The 18587-nt window shown below is 38.8% G+C and overlaps 1 protein-coding gene and 1 pseudogene across 1 annotated transcript in view; one reads left to right on the top strand and one right to left on the bottom strand.

The window, feature by feature from the left end:
* The window catches only part of lrp2a (low density lipoprotein receptor-related protein 2a), a 60684-nt gene extending 50155 nt beyond the window's left edge, over positions 1-10529 (top strand). The window contains exons 63-81 of the mRNA XM_042494310.1: positions 220-357; positions 498-620; positions 745-873; positions 1849-1980; positions 2095-2226; positions 2759-2902; positions 2994-3159; positions 3903-4031; positions 4147-4370; positions 4512-4691; positions 5504-5623; positions 5799-5889; positions 6019-6086; positions 6547-6664; positions 6766-6886; positions 7110-7220; positions 8624-8740; positions 8935-9006; positions 9098-10529. Coding sequence (XP_042350244.1) covers positions 220-357; positions 498-620; positions 745-873; positions 1849-1980; positions 2095-2226; positions 2759-2902; positions 2994-3159; positions 3903-4031; positions 4147-4370; positions 4512-4691; positions 5504-5623; positions 5799-5889; positions 6019-6086; positions 6547-6664; positions 6766-6886; positions 7110-7220; positions 8624-8740; positions 8935-9006; positions 9098-9268 — 2486 coding nt within the window. The 3' untranslated portion in view covers positions 9269-10529. The remainder of the gene's footprint in view (positions 1-219; positions 358-497; positions 621-744; positions 874-1848; positions 1981-2094; positions 2227-2758; positions 2903-2993; positions 3160-3902; positions 4032-4146; positions 4371-4511; positions 4692-5503; positions 5624-5798; positions 5890-6018; positions 6087-6546; positions 6665-6765; positions 6887-7109; positions 7221-8623; positions 8741-8934; positions 9007-9097) is intronic.
* An 80-nt stretch (positions 10530-10609) lies between these two features.
* Positions 10610-17060, bottom strand: LOC121948907 (annotated as a pseudogene).
* Positions 17061-18587: the final 1527 nt, after the last annotated feature.

Below are 18587 nucleotides of genomic sequence, written 5' to 3'. Positions count from 1 at the left end.
ACACCAACACAGTCCCCCTTTACTTCAATTCATCAAGAATGTTTTCCAATTTTTGGATTCTTTGTTCACCGTGGAGGCTTAAAAACAAAATTTCTTCATGAATTCTACCTAACATTGGGTGAATAACAAATGATACAAATGTGATCATTTTGGGGGTGAGGTATTTATTTAATATGTGTCAAAATAGCATGCACGTTTCTTTTTATCACTGACTTTTAGCAACCCGCTTTCCCAACGGCACATACTGCCCCCCCTTCCTCTTTGAGTGCAAGAACCATGTGTGCATCCAGCCTCATTGGAAATGTGACGGAGACAACGACTGTGGAGATAATTCAGATGAGGAGCTTCACCTCTGCTGTAAGAAATTATATAAACATTCACAAGTCCAGCACACAAAACCAAAGCTTATTAGAGTTTACGTTGGCTCACTGATTGTAGCTAAATGTGTTACATTTTTGCACCTGCTGAACTCACTGAGACTCTCTCGTCATCCACAGTGGAAATCCAGTGTGAGACTCCGTTCCGTTTCCGCTGTGACAACAACCGCTGCATCTACAGCCACGAGCTGTGTAACTCAGTTGATGACTGTGGTGACGGCTCTGATGAGCGACAGGAAAACTGTGAGTGTCATAGTTTGTGGCTAATGGTCCTTTTTATACATTCAGTCTTACATCGTGTTCTATTTCTCTTTTTTGAATAAACATCTGCAGCATCTCTTGAGTTGACATGTTTCTCTTCATTTAGGCCAAAGTCCCACTCATGGACCCTGTACAGATGATGAGTACAAATGCAGTAACGGACAGTGCATCCCTGTGCAGTATGCCTGTGATGATTACGATGACTGTGGAGACCAGTCAGATGAGCTTGGCTGCCGTGAGTACTTTAACTAAGAGCATATTAGTGATGTTGATGGTACAAATTCAGATTAATAAAACTACTTGTTTCCCATACTGTTTAAGGTGGAAGTGTGTTGAATTTTGGAGCTAAGATGCCATTAAAATGCACGATTCTGAGTTCAGCATTCATACATGGAAAGGATAGAACATTAATTTGACAGATAGTCAAAAAGACATTTCTGACATTGGATTGATTCACTACCACCATTAATAAATAGACCAGCAGGGCCCAGGACCAGAGGCCCAAATTGTTACCACCCCCCTTGCCTTCATGTACAAAATGTCACTCAAATTAACATGTATTGACAAAAGAGCAAATGAACGTATATCAACCAAGAAGAGACTCAGGAGGACCACAAAGACATGCAAAGGATCTACAAAGAGACACAAAACATTTAAACCCCGCACCCCCCCCCTACAAGTATATCTTAAAGACACACAAAATTACCACAAGAAGATGCAAAGGAACTACAAAGACACAAAATAACCTAAAAGGGTAATATAACTACCGAGAAAGATACAAACGTACCTCAAAGGGACACTATCTAAAAGAGACACAAAATGACCTAAAAGAAACACAAAATGAACGTTAAAGACAGCAAAGGAACTACAAAAAGACACAAGATCACAAAACAATGCATATCAACTATAAAGAAATGCAAATAAAGACACAAAAGGAGGCAAAACCACCACAAAGTCTTTTTGTATTGCTTCAATGTATGCTCCTACGATTTTGGGCATCTGTGCCCAGGGCCCTCTGTCTTATAATCTGCCCATGAGTACCACCTCTGTGACTACAATACAGTGACCCACTTTGGACATTTTTATCGACCTCATCTTAACTGAACCTTATTGGGTGCAAGAATAAATACTGGATATACTGTAGGTACTATATAGTTACCTGCATGAGAGTCTATTTTGACAGCCAGTGTTTTATATTTGTTCTCGTCAGATCATGGCAGCGGGCACACATGCAGTGACAATATCTGTGAACACAACTGTACCGACCTCACACAAGGAGGCATCCTCTGTTCGTGCAGGCCCGGCTACAAGCCCAGAACCACAGAAAAACACACCTGTGAAGGTAAACGTTACATCAGTCAGTCGATCAGTCATGTACTTTATCCATTTTAACACTGACAGAAATATTTTTCTACTTTCATTTAATGTTTTTCCTCTTTTCCTTCATCATGAACAGATGTGAATGAGTGTGAGGTGTACAGCACGTGTCCTCAGCAGTGCAAGAACACAAAGGGCAGCTACGAGTGTTTTTGTGCTGAAGGCTTTCTTTCTTTTGGTGTGCCACATGGCACAGAGTGCGCTGCCCAGGGTAAGAGCTCACTATTCACATGTTCAGGGTCTCTGCAGATCCTTAAAAAATCAATCAATCAGAAAATAAGGCCTTAATTGGTCTGAAAATGTCTAAACTTAATTAAAGTCTTAAAGGTACTGACATAAAAGGCATGATTATGTGAATCTTTTTTTCTGACATTGCATTGTTAAATCTTGAAATAATAGGTAACTTAAAAAAAGAAAAAAAATAATCACAGAATACCAGTTGAATTGCTGTCACCCTAAAGTCATGTTTAATTTCAAAGTGAATACTGGGGCAGGTCTTTTTTCTTTCTCTTATTTTTTGTTTTTTTTTTTTTATTATTATTATTATTGTTATTATTAGTGATATCAGTTTTAAATTTCATTTTGATTGGCATTAAAAAAGTCTTAGAAAGTCTTAAATTCCACATGCTGTAAACTGAAGGAAGCCTTATGTAGGAGAAACATCTGTAGAAATGTTCCCTTTATTACCCTGTTAAGTCAAACTGCATTGAATTTACCAACTACATTCATCAATTTCTGCTTAGGAAACCCACCGATGCTGCTGTTGCCAGACAATGTTCGCATCCGTCGTTTCAACCTGTCCTCTGAGCAGTATTCAGACTATGTGGACAACGCTGAGCACATCCAAGCCTTAGACTACCTGTGGGATCCCGAGGGACAAGGGCTCAGTAAGACTGCAGCTGTAAACATTTTAATGTTATGTTGATGACTGTAATGAATATGAAAGTTTAGATAACTTAATCCCCTGCTGTGCTGTAGGTGTTGTGTACTGGACAGTTCTGGGTCGGGGGTCTCAGTTTGGCGCCATAAAACGCGCCTACATGACCACATTTAACGACCACGGCAACAACCCAGTGAAAGAGGTCGATCTGAACCTGAGATACATCGCTAATCCTGAAGGCATCGCTGTGGACTGGGTTGGCGGGTAATTCACAAAGATTATGACTTGAAGGGATAGTTTGAAAGTTTTGGAGTAGGGGTGTATGAGGTACTTATCCATATTCACTGGATTATATAAAGCAGATGGCGGTCAGTCACTGTCACTGCTGTGGATGCAGGCAGCAACAAATCAGTCAGTATTGGTTGAAGTGCATGTTATCTTCAGAATATTTCACTGCTTTACCTTATCATCAGAGAACACTTTACAATGATGAAATAAAGCTTTTATCTATGCTCTCTTTAAAGCTACCCGACTCCTTTGAAAAAAATAATAAATTTTACTTTGCAGAAAAGAAGAGCTGCTGCTTCGATCAGTTTGTTTGTTTGTGTTGTGTGACTGTGGTGAATCCGAACCAACCCTTTAAAACAACAAAGTCACACAAAAACACAAACAAAATAACTGATTGAGGCAGCGGTGGACCAGAGCTTGTTAAAAGGGCCTTTCTAATGGCACGGTAACTAGTTAACATTCTAAATATAGCATACACAACTGATATAGGTTTTTTTTTTGATGACATAAATACTGTTGTTGCTGCCTCTGTACACAGCAGTACATCGCTTAGTTTCCATGGGGTTACTCCTGCATGCTTCTCCAGATTTAGGCGTGTTGACTGATATCAACTGTAGGTAACCCCATTTTAAAAAAAAAATCAAAACTATCCCTTTAACTTGCAGAGGTTGCTCTAAACTTTGTTCCGTTACTCAGTGTGTATTTATCACCTTTTACAGGCACATTTACTGGACTGATTCAGGCACCAATCGAATTGAAGTGGCCAAACTAGATGGGCGATACAGGAAGTGGTTGATCCACACGGACCTGGACCATCCCGCAGCTATTGCTGTCAATCCATCACTTGGGTACGAGGCTGCAGAGCTTTAGTGTGAAAAATATAGCATTAGATTCCTTTGTACAGCATGAAGAGGCTTTGTATCCAGATCAAAAATAATGTTTTGTTTATTTCTGTGCTGGCAGAATGATGTACTGGACCGACTGGGGCAGGAAACCCAGAATAGAGTCAGCGTGGATGGACGGTCAGCACAGAGAGGTGCTGGTGAGGGAGGAGGACCTGGGCTGGCCTACTGGTCTGACTCTGGACTATCTGAATGGAAATAGGATCTACTGGTGTGACTCCAAAGAAAACATCATTGAGTCCATGAAGCCTGATGGCACAGACAGGAAGGTCGTCATATCAGGAGGTCAGCACACTGAGATGTAGGACAGCCAATCTGCAGAAACACAAACAGACATTACGTTTATCAGGCAGCACTGACATATCAAAGTACTTCATTCAAACAACAGCGGAGGTGAATTAAAGTGTTGTGTTTTCCCTGTTTCAGACATCGGACATCCCTACAGTCTGGATGTGTTTGAGGGGCACGTGTACTGGACAACAAAAGAGAAAGGTGAAGTGTGGAAGACTAACAAGTTTGGGAAAGGACATAAAGTCAAAGTTTTAACCATCAACCCCTGGCTGACTCAAGTCCGCATTTACCAGGAGCAGCGACACAACAAGTCAGGTCAGAACACAGACGGATTTATGTAAAGAGACACATTTTGTGTTATTGTATGTCATGTTTAAAGTATCAAATAAACTGATGTCAGAACTGACGCACTCACAATGTGACCTGCAAAAAGACTCTTAAGACATATTAAGAGAAGTCTGTCAATATTTCACATGATACAATTTAAAAATATGAATGGATTTGACAGTTTTATGCAGAAAATTTCATAAAAAATTACACCTTATTTTGTCGTAAGCAACTTGGAGTATTTTTATAACTTCAAACAAAAAGTACAGAAGTTAAGTAATTATCAGCTGTTAATATAGGCATGTTTTTGGATTATAATAGAATAGATAAGACTATATCTTTACTGTCCACCAAAGTGGAAATTTGTCTTTGGCGCACCACACACACCGGACACAACATAATAAAAAGCAGATGAGCACGTAGTAGAAAAAACATATAGACATGGTCATTAGAAATACTTAACACATTGAATAAGTTCATATCATTGTTTGTCTGTGATTTAAAACTCACAAAAGTCACTTTGTTGACTTGAGGACATTGATGGAATATGGGACAAAGCACTTCTTGAATCCATTTTTAGTTGCCATAGGGACTCTGTAGCACCTAAACCGAAACCTAAGTTAGCGGTAATTCTCACTTTTTATGCTTGTCCTGGCCAAGAAATGCAGCAACTACAACCGCAGACAAACCACATAAGATAGGTAATACAAAATGTGCTGCAAAATAAGGATCAAACAGAAACCTTAATGTAAAATCTCTGCTCTGAACATTATCTAACAGTGTTTTTCTTTCCTCTCCAGTACCCAACCCTTGTAAGAATGTGTGCAGTCACCTCTGTCTCCTCCGGCCTGGTGGGTACACCTGCGCCTGCCCTCAAGGGTCTTCTCCGGTGCAGTTTGACTCCAATGAATGTGATGCAGGTAAACATGGGCCTTAGTGCGTCTGCTGCCTGCACTCTTGTGTTGCATCTTGTTTTGCATTTGTAAATCCGTTCTTCACACGTGCTTGGCTGCCCCTGTGTGGTTTTGTGAACATGTGCTCTGATATTGTTTTGTTGTTGTTGATTGTGTGTATGCCTGGCTTTTGCTCCTGCAGCCATTGAGGCACCTGTTGCAATGCCCCTTGCATGCAGATGCATGAATGGTGGAACCTGCTACACTGATGAAGGCGGTCTGCCCAAGTGCAAGTGAGTTTAGTTTACACCAGTGACTGATTGATTGTCCACCAGTAATGCCTTATAGTTGTGGTTCAACTTTTTTTTAATGACTCCAAAAAGTTGTTTTCTTATGAAAGAATGTATTTTGTCTTTGTGCAGATGTCCATACGGTTACGTGGGCAGCTACTGTGAGATGGGGAAGTCAAGGGGTGCTCCAGCAGGAACAGGTACAGTGATTCACCCGGTATCTAAGCTGCCGAGACAAGCTGATGAGACAAATCCTTCCAAACAAAACTGGTGGGAGTCTTGCACTGGTTGACATGAGGGAGCTGCTGTAGTCATGATCTGCTAGCTTTACTGGAAGAGATCAAGGCCAAACATGATGAAGTCACACTTGGTGCTTATCTACCTAAAAGCTACTCAGGCCAACAGAACAGTCTTGCTCAGCAATTACTTAATATGTCTACATGCCAAAATCACACATTTTTGTAATAAATAGCTATGTAATGCTTTAACTTATAACTCTTTAAGTTCTCTAATGGTTTAGAAAACTCATGGGTCATCCAAAGAGCATGAACTGTAAAATACAAGTCAGCAAAATGTTAAGAAAGTAGGAATCTTTATGATCAGCACATTGTTGAAAATTTCCAGTATGCATATAGTTATATATTTTCTATTTTTTATTAGCGGTGGCTGTTCTACTGGCAGTTATCATTATCCTGATCACTGGAGCTCTGGCTGTCGGGGTTTTTCTCAACTACAAACGAACAGGATCTTTCATCCCCTCAATGCCTAAACTACCCAGGTACTCAGTGTTTTTCAGTCCTCTCTCTGAAAACTGTACTTAAGTTGATGCATGCAGAATTTAGATCAAAGTTCAGATTTAAGTGTTTTGTTTTTGTCCAGCCTCAGCAGCCTGGTGAAGTCCGCTGACACAGGGAATGGGGTGACGTTTCGCTCGGGTGATAATGTTGACCTCGGACCGGCACACATTGGAGTGTCATTCATTGACACGGCCATGCAGATGGTGAGTCCTGGAGGGACACTTATTAGCCGTTAATATTTGCCCAAAATCACTGAAAGTGTACTGTCAGCATTTTTGACCCACAAACTAGTGCTCTGTGTGGTGTTTATTGACAACTTTTATCTTAGCAGTGCTTCCTCTGATTTACATTGAGAAACAGTTAACAGTGTGTCTTTAATAAATGTGAAGAGCAATTTTATCAGTATGATATAATTTTGTCTCACAGGATGATAATTTTGCAATGGAGGCTGGGAGGCAGCCAATTACATTTGAGAACCCGTTATACGCCACAGCTCCTGGAGTGTCTGGTGATCCTGCTGTCATTCATGCCACACAGGTACTCATTGATGAATATGTTTCATGTCATACCATTTAAAAAGTCCGTCACACATGGAGTTACATGACAATCATTAAAGCTGGGAAAGGCCGTTTAATTTTTGCATCATTGGGCACAAATCAAATAATAAAATGTGAAAATATTGTAATTCAAGAGAGAAAACTGGACTCTGCACCTCCTCTTGGCTCTGTTAATCTCGTCCTTGAAGCACATGTCCGAGAGAGGCCGTCCCTACTGGCTTCTCTAGAATTGCGCTTCCCTTCAGATGGTGAAAGCCCGATTCAATGGCAGAAAAGTCTGCAGAAAAAGTTTCTACTTGTTACAAAGAAAGAGCAGAGCATTGCTAAAAATGACATCCTGCACTTAGTTCAGTGGTTACTATCATGTCAGAATCTGTTCACAGAAAATAATATTTTATTTAGTTTTACATAATTTTAAAATGAAGTGTTAAAGGACAACATACAACAAAATGCAATTAATTTTGAGTTTCATTTTATTTTTACTGTAATCAAACCAAAGAGGTTTGTAAGCAGGACATCTGAAAATGATACAGTATGAGCACATTTTAAGGACCAGTGTGAAGGATTTAATGACATCTAGTGGGAAGGATACATATTGTAACCAAGTGAATACCCCCTCCTGCCTCCCTTCTCTTTCCGAGTATGTAGTAGAGTCTACGGTGGCCTTGAGGTAACGTGATTTGTAACGTCCTGATTTGTCCATTCTGGGCTACTGTTAAAACATGAATGAGGACCCGCTCCATGTGTACACATGAATGGCTCATTCTCTGGTAACGAAAACACCATGATTCTTAGTTTCAGGTGATTATTAACTAACGAAACAGAAACATGAGTAATATTTTCCATTTCTGCAGTTAGATCCCCCTAAATACTGCACACTGGACCTTTGATTGAAATACAGTGGATAAATGGACTGCTGGCCAAATAGCTTTTCATTGATTTTGATGCAATCTGTGAAGCAGAATTTCTTTCTTCTGAAACCGACTGAGGGCTTAGAATAATACTGCTAAGGGTAGGTTTGTTTTAATGATCAAGATGTTCATTTTACGGTGGTACAGTGAGTGAAAGTGAAAGTGAAAAAAAAAACACCCACACACTGCTTTGTTGTTCCAAATATTTTCTGTTACTTCATGCAGGCATTAAAAATAGTTCTTGGAAAAACAGTTTGTGGTCAAACATGGTAAAAATTAGTAACAACGCAGGTATTCGTTTGGTTTTCTGTGCAGATAATCCCTATCCAGCACTTGCAGAGAATTTAAGGATGTTCCAGCGCCTCCTGATTTTATTTTATTTTTTAGAAATTTAAGAAAATGTTACCAGTTAAACCAATTAGATCGGGCGTCATAGTTGATAAAACTGACATTAGAATCTACTTCTGAACAGGTGACTGTTAATGTGAGTGGTGATCAGCTGGAGAACAAGTTTGTGAACCCGGCGTACCGCGGACATCAGAGTGCCGGCATTGTGAACACAACCTCTGTCAACACCAAACCTGTGCAGGTGAGTCTTTTATGTACAGTCTGTCAATATATTAAAATAAGACAAAATGCACCCAGTGGGGAAATTGTCAGTGTGACAACAGCCAAAGGGGGAAACAAGTAAGATACAATAAATAAATAACACTGTAAAAAAGTCAAACATTTTATTATTATTATTATTCCCGAGTGTGACGTCACCTCACTTTCTGCTTGCAGGAGTCAAAGTGGAGCTTATTCAAGCGAAAATTAAAGCCAAGCACCACATTTGAAAACCCTTCATATTCAGAGGTAAGTTAGGACACATTTTTGAGACACCGGTTACAAAACATGAAGTACAGAAATACTTTTAAGGTTGTTTACCCTCTGCATTGTTTTAAAGATGAAAGATGAAAAGCCTGTAGGAGGCACCGGGGACTCTTCCGCCCCCGAGCCCTCTCCGTTTGTCCCCCCCGCCAAACCTCAGAAGAGGGATCGTCCAAGCACCTTTTCGCCAACCGAGGACAGTTTCAAAGACACAGCCAACCTCGTCAAAGAGGACAGCGACGTATAACCCCTCTCTCGCAGACGGGGAAAAAAGAAGAAAAAGAAACACACTTTGCACAGAATTTATTTTTTTATGCAGCCTGTGTACAAAAACTCAAATTGTTTTAGGAGAGAGAAATACATTTCTATAGAACGAAGAGAAAAGTCTTCTGTGACTATGCCTTCTGACGTTTCTTATGCCAATTCTTGTGTTAATGTTTTCTTTATTCTGGTGTACAATATGTATATCTTTGCACTGAAGCTGCTGATAGAAATGTTAATAAATAAGTTGTATATTTGTAAATTTGAACAGCAAGATTTTGTCAGAAAATATCTTTGAAATAGATCCTATGAATAGTTCAACATAAACATAATAACAGATAAAAAGTAAGCTGCATTCTGAATGTACAGTACTTATATGATCGAAGATTATTAGAGAAATATGTTGAGTTATGATATTTTTTTGCCACTGAACAAAACTGAAGATGCATTTACTTCATCTTTCATGTTTATATACCTCATTTCAGGGCTGGAAACAAAACTTTAAAAAAAATTGGATTTTAACTTATGCCATTCAGTTTTCAGAGAAATGTGCTCCAATGTGAACAGATAAAATATGTGTGCGAAGCATACTCCTTGTACTCTATCAAACTCATTATGTTCCCTCACGTTATGACTTTGAATCAACATAATCATTTTTTTAGTAATGATATTGGAACAATGGCCAAAATTGTTTGGAGCAATACTTGAATGTGTCCATGTTTGTTTTGCATGGAAATGAATTTATGTAGTTGATTATCTTTAAGAGCAACACATGACCTGAGGATGCATATGTCATTTTATAAACAATAAATTCTTAACTTTACACAATGATTTATTTTGTTTGATAATGAGGACAAATAACTGTATCTGTGATCATCCACAACATGCCCATATGGTTTAAATTGCTGCTGCTGAGACGTGAATGAATAAATTCTTATTTTGTAACACAGTCTGGACACTTTCTTTTTAAAAAATAAAAATATTGTGAAGTATTCCTATGCAGTATAAAAAAAGCATGTCATTTTATTTTAGTTATTGTCATTTTAGTCATTTTTGTGTTACATTGCGTGCCATATGTTGTGGTAGACAACATAAATCCAAGCAACGATCCAAGCAGCAGTCCAAATCTTGATTACAGTCGCAGATGCACGACCTCCACTTACATACTGAGACATTTTAAAATATGTCGTTATTGGACTGAGTGTGTGAACATTAGTAACAGCGATAACATAGCCTCTGAAATGCTGCCTCAGCATTAGCATTATCCTCTTTGCACACTTGTCTGATTTTGGTGTTAATTGTTATATATAAGCTACAGTACCTGGCTAAAAATTTTTGGCAATTTTTTGGCAGCATCATGATGTACATACTCAGAATGTAACATGCGTGTTAACAGTTGGATAGTAAACCTTATATTTACACAATATCTGTTAACAGCTATTTGTACTCGCATGTCAAAGATGATCTGGAAGAAATGGTGGCATTTGAAATGAAAAATGTGTAGAAACCCTGATTGTCACAATGAGATAGAGGTAATTGTGGATGAATGAAACATGATGGAAGTCTTCCTGATTGAATTTACGCTGAGCTTCATTAGATGTTACTTGTTCTTGCCTTAGGCGGAGGAAGAAGCGCATTGGTAACAAAGTCTGACACAAATGAAGGGAGGTAGGACAGAGGAATCCAAAACAACTTGGCATCCCAGCCTGCACCGTAACGTGTGCGTGGGAAACGAGCTGTCAGTGCGTGCTCCATACACCTGGTCACCTTAGAGATATCTGGACTGCATAAGATGCCCAAAGAGAAGTCCTGAGCTTTCACATCTGACAGGAAAAACAGAGCAGAGGAGTATTCAGAATATTTCAGTCAGGACCACTTTAGTCAAAGACAACATTATTCCTATTTGAAGTATGATATTTGGCAATATGACTCTGTTCTGGGGCCTCTCTGCCCTTCAACGTGCCTACGTTGAAAACCTAAAGCAAGGAGAGCACACCTCTCTGCCCCTCCAATGTGCCTGCAGGGAAAGCCTTAAGGTCGTCACACACCAAGCCGATGGCAGCGGTGCACCTACGTTTGGCTGATGGCGAGTGCTCGCTGCCCTCGTTGCCACCCTCATCTGTTTATTTCTGGCTGTGGAGCCCATTGGCAAACGAATCAATCTGATTGGTCACTCAGCTCAGTGTACCAGAAGAGAAATTAAAGTGTCCCTTTGAACTAACAATATGCTCAATTTATTTCATACTATTTGTTGCTGAGTGTAATCAGCTGTAGTTCCACTTACATTCATTAAGGTATGTGTCTCCATAGGAGTCTTTGACATCTTGAGGGAGGCGGGTCCACAGCCTCCTCAGGTCAGCTTCAATAAGATCCGGCCTGGTAACAGCCGTCTTGAAGAAACCAGGCTCGATGATTCCCACTTTGATGCCAAAGGGCCGCATGTCCCTCCTGTGCACAAGCAGAACATTATGTTTCTTTAGTGCAGCTGAAGAGCTTTTTTATTATGCCTGTTTGTTGTTTTTATATTCTTCAGAGTAAATCCTTTTAAAAAGGTTTGCTCAAGCTCTGTGTTTAAGAACAATTTCAAAATTCTTGTATTTGACTTGAGTGTTTCCATGTCATGCTACTGTGCTTAATGTACTTGCAACCTAATGTAAGTGCTGTACATTGTTCACTGAAATACTACTGTTGCTATTTCTGCTGGTGGGACCAGCCTGTCAAGCTGTGCACGTTTATCTTTATACATAACACATGACAGAAGACTTACCTGATTTATGCCATGTCACGCCCCCTCATGACACTTATTACTGGAGGACATTAATTTTGTTTCAGTTTTACAGGAACTTCAATGGATAAACCAGCTAGAGTGACCATCACAAGCTGGTATGACCAGCTAAACCATCGAAATTATGAGAAAACATGAGTCAAGCCGGTCGAAAAAGCTTGGTTGACCAGCTTAACCATTTTAAGCCGGTCAAGCTGGGGTTTTTTCCCCAGCAGTGATATGACAATTGTTTTCATGTTAATAGGGATTAACAGTACTGTTTAATGGTAGTTTTGTAGATTTTTGGTATTTTACTTTGTGTACTGCCCCTTTAAACAGTGCTGCAGGTAACAGCCAATCACTGCGGAGGCAGCGCCGCTTGCTGGTGGAGGAAAAACAGGGAAAAGCAAAAGGCAGCAGTGATAAACAGACTGAGAAAATGACAATAAGAGAAAAGAAGCATGTTGAAAAGGGACGTACATTTTTGTTTTTACATATTTTGGGTTCGCCTTCCGTCTATGGTGACTGGATTCTGGTTGTTGTCTCAGTTTTGTGTGATAATTTGGTGAGTTGAAAACTATTTTCCCTTTGCTAGTTAGCATGCTCATTCCTTGTTTTTCAGGCTGAATTTGAAGCTAAAATAGCCGGTAGCTAAGCTAAGACGGTGTGGCTACGTCCATTTCGAGTGTTATGTGGGTTTTCTTTGTTTAACTAACATTTGAGCGAATTGAGAGGCTCTGTGAAACAGGAACGGTCAAGTTTAGCCATGCTAGTAAAGTGAGGTAAACGCCGCCGCTGTTTTAGTGTGCGGCGCAGATATGACGCTGAAGTCAGCTTTCGATTCGTAGCTTCCGGTTCAGCATTAAGGGGAGAGATAAGGGGAAAATAACTTCACTTAGCGACCGATCCTCGGCGGTGTGCATCTCTTACTGCTGTGAAAGCATGTTAAAAATTTAAGGTGAAGCCCTGACGCTGTCTGAATGTGACTTCTAGATTTGTAAAACCTTTACATTATTTTTGAAAATGCAAAAAAATAATAAAATAAATAAATAAGACCCCCCCCCCCCAAACAAAGCCCACATGGGACCAGGTCTCTGTCAAAAATGACTATACTCAGACAGGCCAAATCCTGACGATATTTTCCCAGAGAGGTTTAAGATTATTTAAAACAGAGCTTCAGATTTGTGAAACCTATATTCGAACTATTGTGAACTACTGTGAACTATGCGAAAACGCCCAAAAGTAGATTTCACTGCTTTTTTCAATCCAGACCACATTGGACCATGTCTCTTTTCAAAACCACTATACTTAGACATGTCAAACCTGGACTAGATTATCCCAGAGAGACTAAAAAATATTAAAACAATATTTCAGATTTGTTAAGTCTTTTTTCAATTTGATCTGGACCTGGTCTAATGTGGTCAAAAAGTTGTATATGGTATAAAAGTTTTTCAAATTACAGGGAGTGTCAGTGCTTTACCTTTAATGTCTGACATGCTTTCACAACAGTGAGATGTGCATAAAAGCTGTGGATCAGTAGATAAGCAGTGTAAATCCCTTTTCCTTAACTATCCTATTCATTTAGCATTTGAACTTGTATTTAGTTGCTGTTCCTCAATTTTATTTTTGTTACAAAATATATAAGACTAAAACATTTGTATGTGTATTTGCCCTGTTTTACAACAGGCCAGGCTTTTTAGCTGTGAGGATTGTTTGGTGTTAGCACACCTGAAGCTGCGGGAACACGTTGGCGAGCCACCTGTAGTGGAGATTAATCTGCACTTCAAGGATAAGGATTCACACACCTGGATCATGGTAGGACTGAACTTTATGTATATTACTGCAGGGCGTAGTGGATCTTGTTTGGACATGTAAAGGACTTAAGAAAAAGGACTGATTGCACACTAAGTTGGAAATTTTGAGTTTCTAAGATCTCAAAGAGAAATTAGATGAATAATTTAAGGGACTCTAATCTGAAATTATCTCTTGAATTCAGATAGGTTTAAAATCAAACTAAAGTGAGATAAACTAAGGGAACATTGGTTTTCTTGAGATCTGTTTTTTTAATGGTTTTGATCCACAACTGCTTTTTTTGTGTATGTGAAATATGTGTTTTAGTACCAGTTTGTGTCTATTTCTACTAATTCTCTACATAAATAAGCCGGCAGTTCAGACATAACCTTTGGTCTGTGGTCAGGGATTCTCGAGTGCCAGCTATAAACTGCTCCTTTGAGCTTAGTCTCTGGTCTGAGCTATCTCTAATACCTACAGTGCTACATACTTTTCACTCCACTACATGTTGAAAGCCACAGTTACTTAACTGTGAATGCATACTGAACACACAGGTTTGTTTCATTTCCAAGAACCTCTTTATAAAATTTTCCACAATAAGGGAATGTGTGATAAATTGGTTGTCTCACGTATCGTCTACCTGAGGCTGTCGGAGAAGGCCTCCACTCCCCATTTGGACAGGCAGTATCCTCCACCAGTCATAGACAGTCTGCCCAAAATACTGGCCACATTAACCACCCTGCCTCGAGACTTTTTCAGCAGGGGCAGAAACTGGATTGTCACGTCAATGAGGCCTATCAGATTCACATCCAAAACCTTCTTGAAGTCCTCCAACTGCATCCATTCTGTTGGACCGATGGGTATCGACCTGCCGGCATTATTCACCAGACCCCACAGACCTGCAGAGGAAAGAGGCAGGAGCATTACAAGCAGATATTGAAGTTTTGGATTTTTCTGTACTTCAGATTCATGTTTGAGAAATGTTAATGTGTCTCTGGACGTTACAAAATGCAGACTATATGAGGTAAGTATCTTCTCCCGCCTCTTTAAAAAAAACATGTTAAACATCAGTAGGAGGATGATGAGTTGATAATGGGATGGTCCAGGTTGCCTTTATCTCTCCCAGTGCCTCACTGTGACTGGCACCCTATCAGTGTGTACCCCCTGCCGCTGTCTGCCCGCCTCACCTCGCTCTCCGACCTCTTTGCTCACAAACTCCACCGCTCCCTGATGCTGGTACTGTCTGTAACATCCAGCAGGAGGGTCTTCAGTCTGGAGGAGGTCGCTGCTGCCAAATCTGCTGCTCCTCTCTCTGTGAGACATGCAGCTATGACGTGGAAGCCTTTTCCATCCAGCTGCCGAGCCAGCAGATTCCCGAAGCCGCTGTCACAGCCTGTGATGAACACATGCTTCTGGTTGAAGCCATCAACCTTGTAGGAATCTCTGATGTACCAGCGGATGCTAGCGAGAGCAGCCAGAAGTAAAACACAGGATAAGGCCGGGTGTGACAGGATTACCTAAAACACACAATCCACTGATTTAACTTCATGCGTTTTGTTTCTCTTGAATATTCGACTTAAATTCTGTAAAAGGTAAATAAGAATAGTGAAAATAGAACAGATTTTGCAAACAAAAAGAAATCCACCTACCTCTAATAAACATGTTGTCAGATTGTCACTCGACACCTGAACAGAGAAACATGGAATATTAACATTGAAATAGCCAGTGTCCACCTATAGGCTACATGTTCTATATTAACATTATAGCACTCAGGTCCACTCCTTTAATCCTCATTAGCCCTTATTAGGAATAAGCAGTAGTAAACCTGCCTTTCTCATAGGCCTCTAAAAGCCCCTGTATTCATTGTGTGTAGTTTGGTTTCTGATGACACGATTAACTGCAAATGTACAAGGGGATACACATCACTGACACAGACAAACATTAATGGCATTAAAGAGCAACTTAACCCTCCATTTAAAATTTTTTTTCTCAGTGTGACATGGTTCAAAACCCTGACAGAGGTGTGACGAAATATATGACATCGTGATTTGAATATGATACAAAGGATTTTTAGTATTAAATGCTAATCAAGGAATGTGCAGGTCTGTGTGAGGATCAGGAGAAAAAATGAGTAGTTAATAATAATAATAATAATACTGCTGATTATGTGTAAATAAGTTAATAACTTAAAACTAATGTACAACAAAAATAACAATAGTAATAAAACTGATTACAATTATGATAATTATCATTAGTAATGATAATAATATAACAGAATAGTTTAATAGCTTACAAAACATTTAAAAAATACATAAATAAAATATGTTAAATAACTAACAAAATAATCTAGAAAAAATAGTTATTAATTAATATAAATTTCAAAGCAAATGGAAATAATTATAATAATAATAACAAACAAAAATATGTAAAGAAAAAAAGGAAAAAAAAGAGTCCTAAGTTTTAAAATACACACACAGATATTTACACATAGACACATGTAGGTATATGTAGTAATAATGGTACTATAAGAGGTTCAGTGTAATCCCGGGAGGCCTAACAGGGTGCATATCCCTTAATAAATGTGTGTAAATACAGCTGATTTCTACTCCAGTGCCTAGTGGGTTGATCTGGCCATGACAGTAATGGACCTGCATACTCGGTGTGAAACTTCCAGTAATGTAACTTAAAGCAGGGCTTACATATCTATATTGTATATTTATCCTGGTAATAGACCACCTTTTAATCCCTCATATTGACAGATTAAAGTAACTGCTACTGTATGGTACTTTACACTTCTACTTTGCCAAAGACAAAATATTTTTCCTCCACTACATCTATCTGACAGCCTTTGTGACCACTTCCTTTTCAAACTCTAACTTTATACACAAATCCAAAGATCAGCTTTTAAAGTATTGAGGATATGTTAAATTATGCAACAGTGGTTCAAGTTGTCTCTTCATCATCCTGCCATAAAATGCTTCTTAAAGATGAATTAATCTGTAATATTAGGCTAATCCAAGAATATAATGTATCATAATTTAACACTCATAGAGTTGATTTCTTTGCATAATGAGTACTTTTACTTTTGACTGAACAGATTCTGTTTGGATGCTCTGTAAAATGTAAAGAAATGATGCGAACATACCATAGTTATAGTTGTTCAGATGAAGATGCGTCTTCTTCATCAGAGAATAACTGAAAGTAGTGATGATCCTTCCTCTTGCAGTGTGTAACCTTTGGGCTGAGGTGTGTTTTCACTGCGTCTGCAGAGTGTCAAGGTCCACTGAGGATATCATAGCAGGGTTAACTGTTTCACCATCATGGCTATTGTGTAATAGACAACACCAGATTACAGGAGCCCCTGTTTTGATAGCTGCATTCCCCTTTTACCTCAGATGCACTGTGAAAACACACCTCAGCCCAAAGGTTACACACTGTTCTCTCTATTTGATGTTGAAGGGAAATCACTGTTAAAAATCTGAGGAGTGGGTTGAAACAGAGGCAGAGGAGCCAAACTCCATCAAGAACAAAAGCTTTACCACTTGATTGAGTTGAGTGTTTAAGATGATCATGTGACTAAGGAGGCAAAAGCCATAATATGTAATGCTTTGAGATTAGATCTTTTTATTCAGTAATGCAGGCATGATTTTTTTTAAAGTCAAAGATACGATAAAGAGCTAAACATGCTTTATAGTACAGAAAATGATAGCATAAACAGTGTAATTCTAAACTTTTATTGAATTAAAAATATTAGTCACATAAGTGATCTTCAGATCTTCTTCTTTCTCTCTGTAAAAAAACGAGTCTGTGTTTTTATTCTTTAGAAAATAGATATTCTGTTGCGTTTATTGCATATTTTTTGCCTTAAATGGATAAATCAGACTTTTTGAAATGGGGTTGCATGAGATACTTCTGCATAGTTAGTGTATATTGGTTTAAATTGCTGCTCTGAAAACATGACTGAATAACTCTCATTTTGTAACCTTATTGTTACAAAAAATTTAATTATCACTCTTATTCTCTTAATATATCTCCCGTGCTGTTAAGTTTAGTAGTTGTCTCTTTTAGGGGTCAACAGATAAACAGCCTGGCTGATTATCAAGACTGATATTTGGCATTTTGCCAATTTTTCTGTGTTAGCATTTTTCATAAATTAATTTTATAGATGATCATTACAATAAAAGTGTGTGTATTAGACTCAGCCAACCAGGGAAGGCAGTCTGCAATTTTATTTTGTAAAACCTCAGGGAGCTTTTTTAAATTTTTGATTTTATTTTTTATTTCTATAAAATTGTAAACAATTGGTTTGTTCTATAAAACAGGAAAATAATTAAAAAAATTTATAGTTTTAACCCCTGAAATCTCTGATTTGCACAATACATTTTATGTTTTATAAACATTTCACCAAACTTTGGCAAGTCTGGGATCTCCAATAGAATTTAAAATTGTGTTAAATGGATTTGAGCAACACTGAGCCCAAACACAGGAGCCAGTGATTGGTCCAGCAGACCAATCACTGGCTCCAGCAGAGGATGGTAAATGCTTTAAAAACATTTGCACTCTGGTCAGGATAAGTTTTTTATGGATCTGTACTTCAGATTTGTGTTGGGAGAAACTTAAGTGTGTCACTTGCTGAAAAAATGCAGACCGTGAAGTTTTTTTTTTTTTTTTAAATACGAAAAATAAATCATGTTAAACATCAGTAGGAGGATGATAAGTTGATGATGGGATGGTCCAGGTTGCCTTTATC

Source organism: Plectropomus leopardus, chromosome 10, assembly GCF_008729295.1.
Source record: "Plectropomus leopardus isolate mb chromosome 10, YSFRI_Pleo_2.0, whole genome shotgun sequence".
NCBI classification, from domain to species: Eukaryota; Metazoa; Chordata; class Actinopteri; order Perciformes; family Serranidae; genus Plectropomus; species Plectropomus leopardus.
Note: the sequence above shows the minus strand (reverse complement) of the source record. Positions and strands in the feature narration are given on the sequence as shown.